We start from the raw sequence: 15,775 nt of genomic DNA on the forward strand, positions 1-15,775 counted from the left end.
GATTATGGAAGAGGAATCAGAGGACGAGTCTCACAGTAAGGAAGGACTGTCGAACTACAAAGTCTTGACAGCGCTCCTTCTCCAGGAATACGGAGACGCATTGATCCCTGCCGCTCCTCCTTCGCCTCGTTCACTGTTTTTCATGCTCGAAGACTCCGAAATCGTCGGCTTTCGTGAAGATGAGACCGACGATTTCTATGAAAAAAGAGAGCTCTGGCAATCGCTGGATAACTGGAGTGCTTACTAAGAAGGAGCTAGTAAGGACAGGTCTTTTGCATGCCTCCCCTAGACTGACCGGCAAGAGAGGGATTTGGTACCAGACTGGGGAGAATATGGGTCTCACACTCTCCCGCGCAGTTCAGCTGAAGCTGACTTTTCCAGTCTGGTAGACGCATCCAGGAGACATAGCCTTCACACGGCTAAGATTACTTGGGGCCTTTCAGAGTTGGATCATCTCCTCAAGGGACTTTTTCACATTCTAGAAGTCTTTAACTTCCTAGATTGGTCCCTTGTTGGGGTGATGTCCAAGAAGGCTCATGCCCCTGAAGGGCTAGAACCGGATGTACTCCTAGCAATTCTGTCAATGTATTGACAAGGCGGTGCAAGACGGCTCAGGGGAAGTTTCTTCCTTGTTTGGAGCAGGTCTCTTTGAAGAAGAGATCTGTGTTAGCGCTTTCTTGACGAAAGCAGTATCACACTCACAAAGAGCAGCTTTGTTATTCGCCCCTAGGTCTGATTTTCTGTTCCCGTCACAGTTGGTGAAGGATATTTCCCGATCGCTGACGGAGAAAGCGACTCAAGATCTTCTCCTGCAATCGTCCAGGAAGAAGAGACCAGTAATGGTGGGAGAAAAAGAAAGTGGCGTCTACTCCTGTTCGGCCCTTTCGAGGTGGCCCTCCAACTAGAGTTACCGCTAAAAGGAAAACGGACCGAGAAGAGAGGTCGAGCCTCGTTCACCGCCCCTTTAAAAGGGGAAAGTGAAGTGGCGCTCCTCCAAACACCAGTAGGTGCCAGGCTCCGGGGTATTTGCGGAAGCCTGGACTCGCATCGACACAGATCCTTGGTCGATGTCGGTTCTTCAGAAGGATATCTCATTCCTTTCCTGGACAATCCTCCCCTGACGTCAACTCGAGGGAATTGTCACCGCCAATTACAAGGACCCTGTGTGAAAGAAAGACTCTTCAACAAATGGTGGATCAGATGTGGGACAAGAGAGCTATAGAACTTGTGCTGGATCAAAGCTCCCGGGGTTTTACAATCGTCTTTTCTTGGTTGCGAAAGCCTCGGGGGGATGGAGACCAGTTCTGGATGTCAGCGCTCTGAACAAGTTTCAAAACAGAAGTTCTCCATGGAAACCTCTGCTTCAGTCCTGGCGGCTCTTCGCCAAGGGGATTGGATGGTGTCTCTGGATCTCCAGGACGCATATTTTTCACGTCCCGATCCATCCTTCGTCGAAGAAGTACCTCCGTTTCATGACTGGGGGAAGGATCTTCCAATTCAGAGCCTTGTGCTTCGGCCTGTCGACGGCACCTCATGGTTTTCACGAACCTTTTGAAAAATGTGGCGAGATGGCTTCATCTGAAAGGAATCAGTATATCTCCTTTATCTAGACGACTGGCTTATCAGAGCAAAGTCAGAGGAACAGTGTTTGGAGACCTGAATGTGACACTAAACCTTATAAAGACTTTAGGATTACTCGTGAACCTCGAGAAGTCCCAACTGATCCCCAGCCAGAACTTGGTCTATCTGGGGATTCTGGATGGATTCTCGGGTTTTCGAGTATTTCCTTCTCAAGAGAGACTAGCGAGAGGTTTAGAAAAGTCTCTCTCTTCCTAAGGAAGGAACGGACTTCGGCGAGGGAATGGTTGAGCCTGTTAGGACCCTTTCCTCGCTCGACAGTTCTTTCACCTAGGAAGACTTCATCTCCGTCCTCTTCAGTTCTTCCTCAGAAGTTCGTGTGGAACATGAAGACAGGACTCCTCTCGGACTTTTTTTCCCATCCCCCCCTTCCAGATCTGATAAAACGACATCTAGAATGGTGGTTACTCCCACTGAGGGAGAACAAAGGTACTTCCCTGGAAATACAGAGCCCAAAACCTTGTATTGTTTTCCGACGCGTCGGAAAAGGTTGGGGAGCAACTTTGGGAAAGGGAGAGAAGTGTCAGGCACTTGGAATGCTCTTCAAGTGTCCTTGGCACATAAACTGCAAAGAACTGCTAGCGGTACACCTAGCTCTAAAGAGCTTCGAACCGTTAGTTTGCAACAAAATAGTTCAAGTGAATGCGGACAATACAACCGCTCTGGCATACATTCGGAAGCAAGGAGGTACTCACTCGTATGCCTTTACGAACTAACGAGAAAACTTCTGTTGTGGACATCCCAGAGGAACATCTCTCTCTTGACGAGGTTCGTTCAGGGAGTAAGGAACGTACGAGCGGACAGGCTGAGCAGGAGGAACCAGGTCCTCATACCGAGTGGACCCTCCACTCAGAAGTTTGCCTCAAGCTCTGGTCTCTTTGGGGAAACTCCTCATGTCGACCTCTTTGCCACGTTCCTCTCGAGGAGACTGGAAGTCTTCTGTTCAGTGGTAGAAGATCCCAGAGCTCTAGCAGTAGACGCCTTCCTACTAGATTGGTCTCAGGTAGACGTTTACGCATTTCCCCCATTCAAGATTCTGGGGCAAGTACTCAGGAAGTTTGTGACTTCAAAGGGGACAAGAATGACCCTGATAGCCCCCTTTTGGCCAGCTCAAGAATGGTTTCCAGAGGTACTGGAGTGGATAGTAGACTTCCCCAGATCCCTTCCACAAAGGAGGGATCTTCTCAGACAACCACAACTTCGAGAGGTTTCATCAAAACCTCCCCGCTCTCGCTCTGACTGCCTTTCGACTATCGAAAGACTTGTCAGAGCGAGAGGCTTTTCTAGTAAAGCAGCAAGCTCGATCGCTAGAGCCCGGAGAACTTCCACTATCCGGGTTTATCAATCCAAGTGGGAAGTTTTTAGAAGGTGGTGTAAGTCAAAGAAGTTGTCCTCCTCCAGTACCTCTGTAGCAGAAATAGCTGATTTTTCTGTTATTTCTGAGGGAAGAGTCGCAGCTCTCCGTAGCCACGATAAAGGGCTATAGAAGTATGCTATCGGCCGTCTTTAGGAATAGAGGCCTAGATTTGGGAAACAATAAGGATCTGCATGATCTGATTAGGTCGTTTGAGACAAAGAAGTCTAGAATGACTTCTCCCCCTAACTGGAATCTAGACGTAGTACTGAAGTTCTTGGCTTCAGAGAGATTTGAACCCTTACATTTGGCCTCGTTTCGTGATATAACGAGAAAATGTTTATTCCTTTTGTCACTGGCGACGGCAAAAAGGGTTAGCGAACTGCACGCCCTTAGTGACAAAGTCGGGTTCAATGTAGATTCAGCCATCTGTTCCTTCAAGGAATTATTCTTGGCGAAGAATGAAAATCCTTCGAACCCCTGGCCGAGAAACTTCGAAATAAAGGATTATCGGGTCTCGTCGGCAGGGAAACCGGAGAGGTCTCTTTGCCCGGTAAGGGCATTAAAGTTTTACTTAAAGAAAAAGGAACAGTTGGGAGGTTCTAGACAAGGCCTGTGGTGCTCAGTGAAGGATCCATCAAGACCTATGTCTAAGAATGCATTAGCCTTTTTTGTCAGGAACGTAATTATGGACGCCTACATAAGGCTTGCACGGACGATTCTTTAAAACTCCTGAGAGTAAGAGCTCATGAAGTGAGAGCAGTGGCGACGTCTCTCTCTTTTCAGAGAAATATGTCGCTGAAGAATATCTTGGAAGCGACATATTGGAGATGTAATTCTGTGTTTGCGGCTCACTATTTGAAGGACGTGCGTGTGACCTATGAAAAATGTTTTTCATTAGGTCCTTTTGTGTCTGCGGGCACAATCCTGGGTACAGGAGCTTACAACAATCCTTAAAATTATTTTTTTTTATACTTAAGTCTAATAGATATGTTCTAGACTTTCTGCTGAACAAGTGCAGTTGCCGCACAAGCGCCAGTCACTTCAGTTTAGTAAGGAACTCTTGTGATATCTTGTATTAGATAAAAATTTTTTTGAAATTATTGTGTGCTTGTGCAGTTGTGGTTTGAGTTACGGTTGTTTGCGCAGAGTTGGGGATAACTCTGAGCAATTTAATACTAACATGGTGGTTAGGATCAGGTGGTCGGGATTGGTTGTATGCTCCTTAATAAGGTGTGTTGTCATGTAAGTGGATCAGCACCCATTGACAAAGTCCTTTCAGGCTCTGCCGAGTAAGTGGATAAGACCCCTTCGGCAGACCCACAAGAATTCTTGGCCATAGATCACATATCTCGCTAAAGTTTTCTTGAGGTGATGCGACTGGGGGACGGGAAAACACCCACGAAGTCTACCACCTATCAGGTAGGAACCAAGGTTTTATTTTATACCTACAACAGATGTTGTTTACCTGTCTATTCTAGTAGTAGCTGTCTCTTACCCTCCACCGAAGGGTGCCAATCAGCTATGTATATATCTGACAGGTAAGTTGATTGTATGAAAATGATATTGTTATAATACAATAAAGTTCATACATACTTACCTGGCAGATATCATACGATTACGGGCCCACCCAGCCTCCCCGCAAGGAGACAGGTGGAAGAGAAAAATTAAAATATATGAGTAGAAAACGGGAATGGTTCCTAGTCCTGCCACCCAGGGCAGGCCGGTAGATCACCCTGACCTACCTGTAGCCGAGTGGCGCGAAATTTGAATTTCGTCGGGGACGACGGAGTCTTAGGCTATGTTATATATCTGCCAGGTAAGTATGTATGAAACTTTATTGTATTATAACAATATCATATTTATTTTAGGCAATAAGTACAATTATTAAAAATAAAAAAGTCAAAATCGTAATGTAGACTTGAATCAATGAAAAGTGCTATAAAAAATACAAAATTTTTGTTATAAACAATTCATTAATCCGTTGTCTGCTCGCTGGTGCTTTTGGCAGCCATATGTATGTACAGGGTGTTCCATAAAGTCCCAATACCATTACAAGTATTTATAGCTCAGAAACCATATCCGACATAGATAATGCAGTTTTATTTTTTTGTAGAATGTTCTACCTTCAAGTTTACATGAGTACTTCATTCTACAAAAAACTGCATTACTCTGTATATGGTTTCTGAGGAATAAATGCTTGTAATGGTATACTGAGCCTTTTTGGACACCCTGTACATTAAGAAAAAAATTGTTCCTGCCATGGCTTTGCTGTTAACACACTCTCAATGTATTTCAAGTGCAATTTGGAGTGAATGAAGACCAAAATCGGTATAATTACAATCAAATAAGCACTGTGGAGTTTCAGTTGTGATGGCAGTAAGGATAAAACCTCCAATTATAAGGTAAAAATGAATTTCAGTTCAAACCATGACCCCATGAATAAGAAGTCTCATACTTCAACTAATATATACGCAACAAAATGTTTTATTGTGCTGATTACAACTGACAATCTTGAGTAGATCAATAAAAAATTTCATATATACACTAATATTGTTCAAATGAGCGCTGGGAAGGCTGGGAAGGACGTGGTATTGATGCCGAACACGAAAGGGACTGGATGCAAAAGACGCCATATTGGATTTAAAAACTGCCTTGAAAACATATTTTACAAAGACCTCACATGCTTATTTTAGTTCGTATGGCACTTTCATATATCACATTATGTTGACAAAACTTCAATCTTTTGAATGGTATGCTTAAAGATGTAATTGTATTCTTGTTTCACCAATTAGATATTGAGTGAAAAAGGGTGATCTACCAGATTAAGATGGACTCAAGGCAGTTGTTTCCCCTAGTAATGAAACACTGGCTTTTGGCGTTAGCATCAATGGGTACGTTTGAATGTAAGGTAAAACTACCTAAGGTAGGGTAAAATACCGAATGGCCACATGGCGGCCACCTCTACCGTAGTGCAACCATTTTCCCGAAAATTTAAATTAGGGCCCTAATTTGTGTCTTGGGAGAAAAAACTTACATGCGAGGAAAGTGGAGGTCTCAAGGTATTGCTTCGAATGATGCTGGCTCTTGACTAATGTACATCCTGGGTTACAGGACATGTTAAAGTACTTTTTGGGAAGTTGTTCACACTAACGGGAGAGGATGGCCACCTTCAGTATTTTACCCTATGGTTGGATGGTGTCAACCAGGGGCTTTCAGTGACACAATCGCTATTGTGACAGGATTTTGGAGTTTGAAAAAAACTTTAAAGCAATAGTACAATGAAACTCTGGCTTTTGCTTTAGCATCAATGGGTACATTTGAATGTAAGGTAGAACTACCTACTACAGGGTAACTCTGCATGGATTAACTACCTGTTTCTTGAAATTGATTTTTTCCCATACTTGTAGTGGTAGACCTAAGTAATTGCTCTGCTTCGGGTATTTTCTCAGAAAGTGACTTTTTCTATATGCTAGTATTTTGGTTGCTCATTAAGAATTGGTAGATCTGCTAAGTATAGTAGGTCCACTGCCGATATTTCTTTGGAAATTAACGTTTCGTACAGTTTTTTGGTTGTATATTAACATTTGTTCATGAAACTTACCTGTCAGATATATATATAGCTGTATTTTTCCGAATCCGACAGAAATTTAAACACTTACGACACACGCAGTGGGAGTGGCAGGTGGTTAGTACCCACCTTCCCACCCCCGCCGCTGGGAGGCGGGTATCAGGAATCATTCCCATTTTCTATCATATTTTTCTGTCGCCGGTGCTGAAAACACCTGTTTGCAGCACCTCCGTCCAGATTGGAAACTTACTAGCTACTTGAGGTATCCCTCTTTTTGGTTTTTCTTTGGTGGGATCTGAATTGGATCGGTGGCTTGGCACACGTTGACTTTGGATTGATTTGAATTTGGTATTGATTTTTCTTTGATCAAGAGTCAGGGTCTAGTTCTGCTAGCGCTAGATTTGTCTATGTCCGAATGTAGAGGTAGGCTACTGAAAGCTTCAGTAGACCCACATTCTCTTTGTAAAGTTTGCAGGGGGAATGAATGTACGTTTGAAAAGTCGTTGTAAGGAGTGTGAAAGATTAACAGAGTCGAATGGAAGGCGTATGAAACCTATCTTAAGAAACTTGAGCGAGATAGGTTAAGGAGGTCTTCCTCCAGGAGTGTTTCAGGTAGGCAAGATTTTAATGATTCTCCTGCTAACCCTCCTTCTGTAGATTATGCTCCTACCCCTGTAGTGTTGCCTCCGGTCCCTGCAAACAGTGTCGGTAGAAGGTAATACTTTATCGCTAATTCTTGAATCGATTCGTAACTTAGAATCAAAAGTGTTAGCTCTGGAGAGCAAAAGTGAAGAGAAGTGCAGTGAAAGTGCCCCTTGTGTAGTGGAGGGTGCGTCAGATCGGCCTCATTCCGCCTCTAGACCTAGACCTCTGCTTGACTCCCAGATTACGGGGAGAGAGCATGTCGAAAGTCGAAGGAGGGTTACGAGGAACCCAACTGATCTGGCGTGCCTTCGGCAGCTTCTGACGAACCTACCCAGACTGCCAAGGAGTCGTGCGCGTGCATGTTCTTCTCAAGGAGTGCTTTTCTTCTTCTGAAGCTTCCTCCCTGCGCAAGGGGTGGAGCTCTCATACCGCATCACGTCCGCTGAAAAGGACGGCTCGCGTTCGGGACGCTTCACGTCCAAGTTGTTCTCCAGAACTTTGCTCGTCGCCTGATAGTGCGTTTGCTGCTTTTCCTCCGCAGAAGAAGCGTAAGGATTATTCGGAGGCGGAGTCTTTCCTAGATGTTTCTTTCGAGCGCCGCAAGTCGCTCTAAGGTGCGTGAAGTGGCGGTTCCTGGGAGTAGGAAGAAGGCGTCCCCTCGCCACTCGCCTGCTCACAGGATCAGCCCCTCCCCAGAAAAGGAGGCTTCACCTACAAGCAAAGATTCTCCAGTCTCTTCAGCAGCAACTTCGAGATGTTTTTTTTCTTCGAGAGAGCGCGCTTCTGTGAAAGTCAAGCGCGCTTTAGTGGACGCCGGGCGTGATTCGGTGCAAGGTAAGCGAGCGCCAGTGGACGCTCAGCGCGTTTTAGTGGACGCCTCAGCGCGCGCCAGTGGACGCTCAGCGCGCACCAGTGGACGCCAGGTGTACACCTGTTGCGGTCGAGCGCGCTTCAGTCGGCGCCAGTAGATTGGCTTCGGATGCCAAGCGCGCGCCTACGGACGTCAGTTTTCCACCTCCGCCAGCGCAAGCTGGAAGCGGGAACTCTTCCTGTTCGCCGCTTTTTCTCTTTTGAGAAAGCTCGTGACTCTTCTTTACTTCCTCCGACTTCTCCAGTGTCTGAAGAGGAAATTAGTGACGCTTTCGTCGAAGTGGACGAAGAACAGCAGTTGGCTCCAGTTTCGACGGACTACAAGGTTTTGACTCGTTTGCTACAGTCAGTCTTTGCAGACACTTTCCAACCTGAAGCTCCACGTACTCCTCCCTCTCAGTTTTCGTCATCCAAAGCTACTCAGAGCTCGGGCTTTGTGAAAATGAAGAAGTCGCTTTCTACGAAGCAAGCTTTTCGAAAGGTCCATGATTGGATGGAAAAGAGGAAAGCTTAGGCAAGACTTCTTTCGCTTTACCACCTTCAAGACTTTGTGGCAAAGCTGGTATGTGGTATGAGACGGGAGAAAACGTCGGAGTTAAGCTTCCAGCCTCAGCTCAAGGAGACTTTGGTAGTATTGTGGATGCCGCCCAGAAGATCTTTTCTGTCTTCCTCTAAGGTCTCTTGGACGCATAGTGAGTTAGACTTTCACCTTAAAGGCCTCTTCAGGACACTAGAGGTCTTTAATTTAATTTTCTTGACTGGTGCCTAGGAGTATTGGATGCCAGGTCCAGGAGTTTGATTCCATCAGTCTGGGGAGCTGTCCAGTGTATTGTCTTGCATGGACAAGGCCGTCAGGGATGGTTCTGAGGAATTGGCTGCTCATTTCAGCACGGGACTGCTTAAGAAAAGAGCACTTTTTGCAATTTTACGGCAAAGTCTGTTCTCACCAGCGCAAAAAGCGGATCTTCTTTCGCTCCTTTCTCAGAACATCTCTTCCACCCAGTCTATGGTAAAGGACATAGCTGCCAGTCTCCAGGAGAAAGCAACCCAAGACCTTCTGGCACAGTCTTCTAGGAAGCCTACTACTACTTCGTCTTCTGGGTCCTCTGCTTTGAAGAAATCGAAGCCCTTTCGATCTGCTTCTTCCTCGAAGCCAGCCCCTCGAGGAAGAGGCTCTTTCAGAGGCAAGACTCCCGCTCCTTCCAAGAGCAAGAAGTGAGAGGGAAGTCCTTCAGCCACCGGTAGGAGCCAGACTTTACATTTCGCGAAAGCTTGGGAAGAGAGAGGTGCCGACGCTTGGTCTCTGGACATCGTCAAGAAGGGGTACAGAATTCCTTTCCTGATGTTACCCCCGCTGTCTTCGACACCAAAGGATTTGTCTCCTTCGTATCAGGGAGAAAAGCAGAAAGTGCTTCACGATCTACTAGATCAAATGATCGAGAAGCAGGCGGTGGAACAGGTCTTCGACCGGAGTTCTCCGGGGGGGGTTTTTACAACCGTCCTGTTCCTAGTGCCGAAGCAAAGTCAGGGGGGTGGCGCCCCGTTCTGGATGTCAGCAGTCTAAATCGCTTCGTTACCAAGCAGAAGTTCAAGATGGAGACACCTCAATCCGTGCTTGCAGCCTTAAGACCGGGGGATTGGATGGTCTCTTTAGACCTTCAGGACGCATACTTTCACGTCCCCATCCATCCCCGATCAAGAAATACCTGCGGTTTGTCCTGAAAGGGAAGGTTTTCCAATTCAGGGCTACTCTGCTTCGGTCTCAGCACGGCGCCGATGGTGTTCACCGTTCTTATGAAGAACGTTGCCGAGGTGGCTCCATCTTGCGGAAATAAGGATCTCTCTCTACCTAGACGACTGGCTTATTCGAGGCCTCATCGCAAGACCGGTGTCGGAAGGACCTTCACACGACTCTGTCGTTAGCGAGGTCCCTGGGACTTCTGGTAATCTCGAAAAGTCGCATCTGACTCCTTCTCAATCCTTAGTCTATCTGGGGATTCAGATGGACTGAGTGGCTTTTTGGGCTTTTCCGTCTCAGGGGTAACAAATTCAATGCCTGGACAAAGTGTCAGCCTTTCTAGGGAAGGAAAACATGCTCGGTGAGGGAATGGATGAGTCTGCTGGGACCATTTCCTCACTGGAGAAGTTTGTTTCTCTGGGAAGGTTGCACCTCCGACCACTTCAGTTCTTCCTCTCAAGCAATTGGTCACGCAAACAGATCTGGAAGAGGTCTTGTTTTTGACGGAAGAAGTGAAAAAGCACCTCAAATGGTGGTTGGATCCAAAGAAGCTTGCGGAAGGACTTTCGCTCAAGCTTCGAACCCCGACCTAGTGTTGTTCTCCGACGCGTCCTCCACGGGTTGGGGAGCAACACTGGGAGGGAGAGAAGTGTCAGGCACCTGGAGAGGGGAACAGGTGTCTGGCACATCAATCTAAAAGAACTTTCAGCGGTTTACCTTGCTCTAAGGTTCTTCTAAGAGGAAGTCTCCAACAAAGTGGTTCAGATAAACTCGGACAACACCACAGCCTTGGCATACCTCAGGAAACAGGGGGGAACTCACTCTCCTTCTCTGTTCGCCATCGCGAAGAATATCCTGATTTGGGCGAAGTCGCAAAACGTCACGATTCTGACAAGATTTGTGTCAGGCGTGGAAAACGTGCGAGCGGACCTCCTCAGTCGGCAAGGACAGCTTCTGCCGACGGAATGGGACCCTTCATCAGGAAGTATGCCAGGCGCTATGGAAGCTGTGGGGACGTCCTCATGTGGACGTTTTCGCAACTTCCCGAACGAAGAGACTTCCGCTGTATTGCTCCCCAGTTCTGGACCCGGGAGCAGTGGCAGTAGACGCCCTACTGTGGAATTGGTCGGGACTAGACATTTTACGCTTTTCCCCCATTCAAAATCCTCGGGGAAGTAATGAGGAAGTTTGCTGCATCAGAAGGAGCGAGAATGACCTCATCGCCCCCTTCTGGCCAGCGGTCGACTGGTTCACGGAGGTGATGTCCTTCCTAGTAGACTTTCCAAGGACTCTGCCCCTAAGGAAAGATCTACTCAGACAGCCCCACTTCGAGAGGTACCACAAAAACCTCCCCGCTCTGAGTCTGACTGCGTTCAGACTATCAAGAAGTTGGCCAGAGCGAGGGGTTTTTCAAGACCTGTGGCAACGGCGATTGCCACCGCAAGGAGGCCCTCCTCAATCGCAGTTTACCAATCAAAGTGGGCTGTCTTTAGAAGTTGGTGCAGAAGGAAGGGCATTTCCTCCACCTCAACCTCTGTGAGCCAGATAGCAGATTTCCTTCTTCACCTTAGGAAAGAAGCGAAACAAAATAGCCGTTCCCACGATTAAAGGCTACAGAAGCGTGCTTTCTGTGGTCTTCAGGCATAGAGGACTCGACTTAGCGAATGATAGAGACATTCATGATCTCATTAGATCATTTGAGACTGTGAAAGTTCTCCAACCGAAAGTACCATCGTGGAACTTAGACGTGGTACTTAAGTTTCTCATGTCGAGTCAATTTGAACCGCTCCATTTAGCCTCGCTTTAGGAATCTTACTAAGAAGACCATTTTCCTAACCGCTCTGGCGACGGCGAAGAGGGTTAGCGAAATTCAAGTCATAAGCAAGCATATTGGGTTCAAGGATCATAGTGCAGTTTGTTCCTTTAAGTCCTACGTTCTTAGCAAAGAACGAGAACCCTTCCAACCCTTGGCCGAGGACGTTCGAGATCAAAGGGTTGTCGGAGCTAGTGGGACCTGAAGCTGAGAGAATCCTGTGTCCTGTCAGGGCTCTCAAGTTTTATTTGCAGAGAACCAGAGCATGCAGAGGTTCTTCGGAGAACTTGTGGTGCTCTGTGAAAAAACCAGATCTTCCGATGTCGAAGAATGCACTGGCGTTCTTCTTAAGAAGTACGGTTAAGGAAGCCCATGAAAAGTGTAGTGAAAGTGACATGGAGCTTCTGAAAGTGAAAGCCCACGAGTTGAGGGCTATTGCGACTTCGGTGGCTTTTCACAAAAATATGGCAATCAAAGATATTTTGGGCGCCACTTATTGGCGAAGCAATTCGGTGTTCGCTTCACACTACCTGCGGGAGGTGAAAGCAACATACGAAAATTGTTACTCGCTCGACCATACGTTGCTGCAGACACTGTTTTGGGGGCAGGGATAGGTAGCGCTCATCCTATCCTTTAATGGTTTAGGGGAGTTTTTAACTTGTGTTATGGTTGTGGGGTTGACCGCCTGCGGCGGATCTCCCTTCCATTAGCTTAGTCTATGTGGGATACTTTTGGTAGGCTACGCCAGGTGGTTTTTTTGGTGGTTTACTTCGTTGCCCTCATTTGTATGGTCAATGGTCTAGTCACGTCGTGGTCTCGCCCCTGTTGACAGATCATCTGGAGTGGCACCAGCTTTATAGGTCTCTACCTTGCTGGCAACTCTAGTAGCACAAGCAACTTATGCGGCAGTAACCACGAAGTCAGCTATGCTAACAGGTAAGGAATCAAGATATCAATTATCTGCTATATATGTTTTCCTAAAATCTTCTATTCTGTCTACTCCCACCACCAAAGGTGGGATTCAGCTATATATATATCTGACAGGTAAGTTTCATGAACAAAATGATATTGTAATGATACAATTAAGTTTGTTCATACTTTACCTGGCAGTATATATAATCAAGTACCCACCCACCTCCCCTCAGGAGACAGTGGAAATAAAAATTATGAATAGAAAATGGGAATGATTCCTGATACCCGCCCGCCTCTCAGCGGCGGGAATGGGTACTAACCACCTGACTCCCACTGCGTGTGTCGTAAGTGTTTAAATTTCTGTCGGATTCGGAAAAATACAGCTATATATATATCTGCCAGGTAAGTATGAACAAACTTAATTGTATCATTATAATATCATATCTACTTTTTGTAATTAACCTGTGATTTACCTTAGAACTATTTATATACAACAAGCTAGGTGACCCAATGGGAATTCAGGGTTTTGGGTGGGAGAGAACATCAGGAGAAGGTTATAGCATGCTATTGTGGTATTTCTTACTCTATATGGCATTAGAAACACAAAAAGCAAGCACAAATAAAAGGCAAATAAACCGACAAGTGTAGGTGCACTGTTATACCTTACCCTTACCTTACAGGGTAGGGGAACTTTTGGTGTAAAGTCGCTTTTAGGGCGATTCGAGACCTGTCTCTCAGTGATGTCAAATTGGGGGTTGGTTGTGGGCTTCATACATAATGTATACATGATGGATGCATGATCTGAACAAGGCACTCCTTTCTCTTTCCATTATTTACATTGCAACATTTTAGAATGCATTAGTCAATCATAAAAGTTTATGCTTTTTTTTTACATTATCTTATTAATTTCTTATATTTACCCTCATATATTTAATGTTATGTATTTACAAACATTCAGTTTTTTGTAAATTATCTATCTATAAGTTTTTAGTAAATCATCATCTATAATATTTCCTGATGACCTTTTTTTCTTTTCTGCTTCCACTGCAGTCAGTGTTTAATGCAGTTACTTGGCTATTTAAGATCAGCCCTGGCCAGGTAACAGGCCTACTAGGTTAGGTTAGGTTAAGCTGGTTAGGTTACTATGATAACCTTCATTTTATGTTTCCTTGCAAGGGGGGTCCAGGGTGGTGAAGCCCCTTACATCAAAAGCACTAAAAGTTTAGGAAGAATCAGTTTTACACATGTAACTTGCCAAGTAATTACACGTAGCTGAAAACTTCCTACCACGGCAGTCCAAATATTCCAAATTTTGTGGCAGTGCCACCATCTTTAGTGTAGGTGAATAATTCCCTTCCACTTTTGGGACCGATGGGTACAAAACTGCTGAGAGAACCAATTTATTTTCTGCCGGCTCCTGACTAACATCGGTGGTTGTGGCTGTCATCTTTCATCATTGTTTGGATATTTTCTTCCAGTATCTTTGGTGACATACTTTATTATTTTGTGGTTGTTTACATAATTAGCTAGATCAATTATGCCAGATTCAAGCTCTTCGAGCATTAGATGTTGTTCATAAGGACATAGAACTAGGTTGACTAAGTTCTCATATGACTCGCACACCAAATGCATTAAATGTAGGAGCCAGGATTTTTCTAGGGAACTAACTTGTTCAGAGTGTATAGATTGGGATTATTCTAAACAGAAAACCTTAAAATCTAATTTAGAATAAGAGTTAAGTATTTAAAAAATGAATCTTACATTAAATATTTATATTTTATAAGAATTTCAATTTTTCTGGATATGTTAATCTGTATACGTAGCAGTTCTGTGAAATTTCCTTTATCCATGTTAAAACCCTACTTTAGTATACTGTACTATATTTGCTCCAGGCTTCATCCTTTCTGTGATTTTAATGCTTTTTTTTTCTATAGAAAGCTTATCTTATTTTTGCAAATTTCAGAGAGATGGAGGTGGTAATGGGAACTTTCACCAAACCAGTGACAGAGCAGATGCAGATACACATGATAAAGGTAGGCTGTGATCTTCATTTATGTTTACAATATGTTTCAGCAAATTGCTTGTCTTGTGGTTTTATGGAAGGCTTGAAAACTTAGCAGTTAATAAATATAATGTATGTACCCTGTTTAGTTTTGCCAGATACATAATGGGTTTTTGGTAGAATGAGCTGTTAATGGCATGTGGTAATAGAAATTAAGTGTACAATCGATCTCCGCCTATTTGGGGTTCAGGATTCACGGCTTCACCTATTCACTTATTTTTCTGTGGAACTCATCACCAAATTATTTGCGAAAAGTTTGGTAATTCGCTGATTTTTTTGTCGAGAAATTTTCACTAATTATACTGTATTTTCATGTTGTTTTCATGATTAAATATATTTTTTTACATAAAAAACTTGCCAAGTAACTACATAGCTAACAGTTTCTAGCTCCGGCAGCTAAAATTCGGAATTCGAGGTAGTGATTCTTTGTTTTAGCTACAAGTAACTATACTCTGTATTTTTCCATCTGTCCACCCGCCTGTGGTGTTTGCGTATGGTAACACTCCATCCCGGGCTTTAGATACAGTAGTACCTCAAGATACGAAATTAATCTGTTCCAAGGCGCCCTTCGTATCATGAGGTTTTCGCATCTTGGACTACATTTTACATGTAAAATGGCTAATCCGTTCCAAGCCCTCCAAAAACACCCCAGTAAATTTCATAATAAAGCTAAATTGACCTATAAACAATGAAATACTACAACAATTTGGACCATTCAATACCTAAATTAATAAAAAAATGCAAAATGTAACCTGTAAATAAAGTGTATATCAGTGTACATGGTAACAAGAAATATACTGTACGCAAAATGTGGAAGCTTACCTTTCGAGTGAGGCTACGTACATACGTAACTATCCAGGAAGATTGCTTCTGCCTACTTTTCACAATGTTCCTGTGTGAGCCTTTTCGGGGGGTGTCTTCTACAAATGATTGCACTTTATGAAAAGCGGCTTTAATTTGCCTGTTTTTTTTCTTTTTTTTTTGTACATATGTACGTATGTACACTTTTTAAAAATATATACGTACGTACTACATATGTAACTATCCAAGGAAGATTGCTTCTGCCTACTTTTCACAATGTTCCTGTGTGAGCCTTTTCAGCGGGTGTCTTCTACTATGATTGCACTTTATGAAAAGCGGCTTTAATTTCTGCCGTTTTTTTTTCTCTTTTT

At 44.5% G+C, this 15,775-nt stretch overlaps 1 protein-coding gene across 1 annotated transcript in view; it reads left to right on the forward strand.

Moving 5' to 3' along the window:
* The window catches only part of LOC135219926 (xylosyltransferase oxt-like), a 313,007-nt gene that overhangs the window by 103,725 nt on the left and 193,507 nt on the right, over positions 1–15,775 (forward strand). The window contains exon 2 of the mRNA XM_064257145.1: positions 14,505–14,574. Within this exon, the coding sequence (XP_064113215.1) occupies positions 14,505–14,574 (70 nt within the window). The remainder of the gene's footprint in view (positions 1–14,504; positions 14,575–15,775) is intronic.

Source organism: Macrobrachium nipponense, chromosome 1 (assembly GCF_015104395.2).
Source record: "Macrobrachium nipponense isolate FS-2020 chromosome 1, ASM1510439v2, whole genome shotgun sequence".
Taxonomy (NCBI): domain Eukaryota; kingdom Metazoa; phylum Arthropoda; class Malacostraca; order Decapoda; family Palaemonidae; genus Macrobrachium; species Macrobrachium nipponense.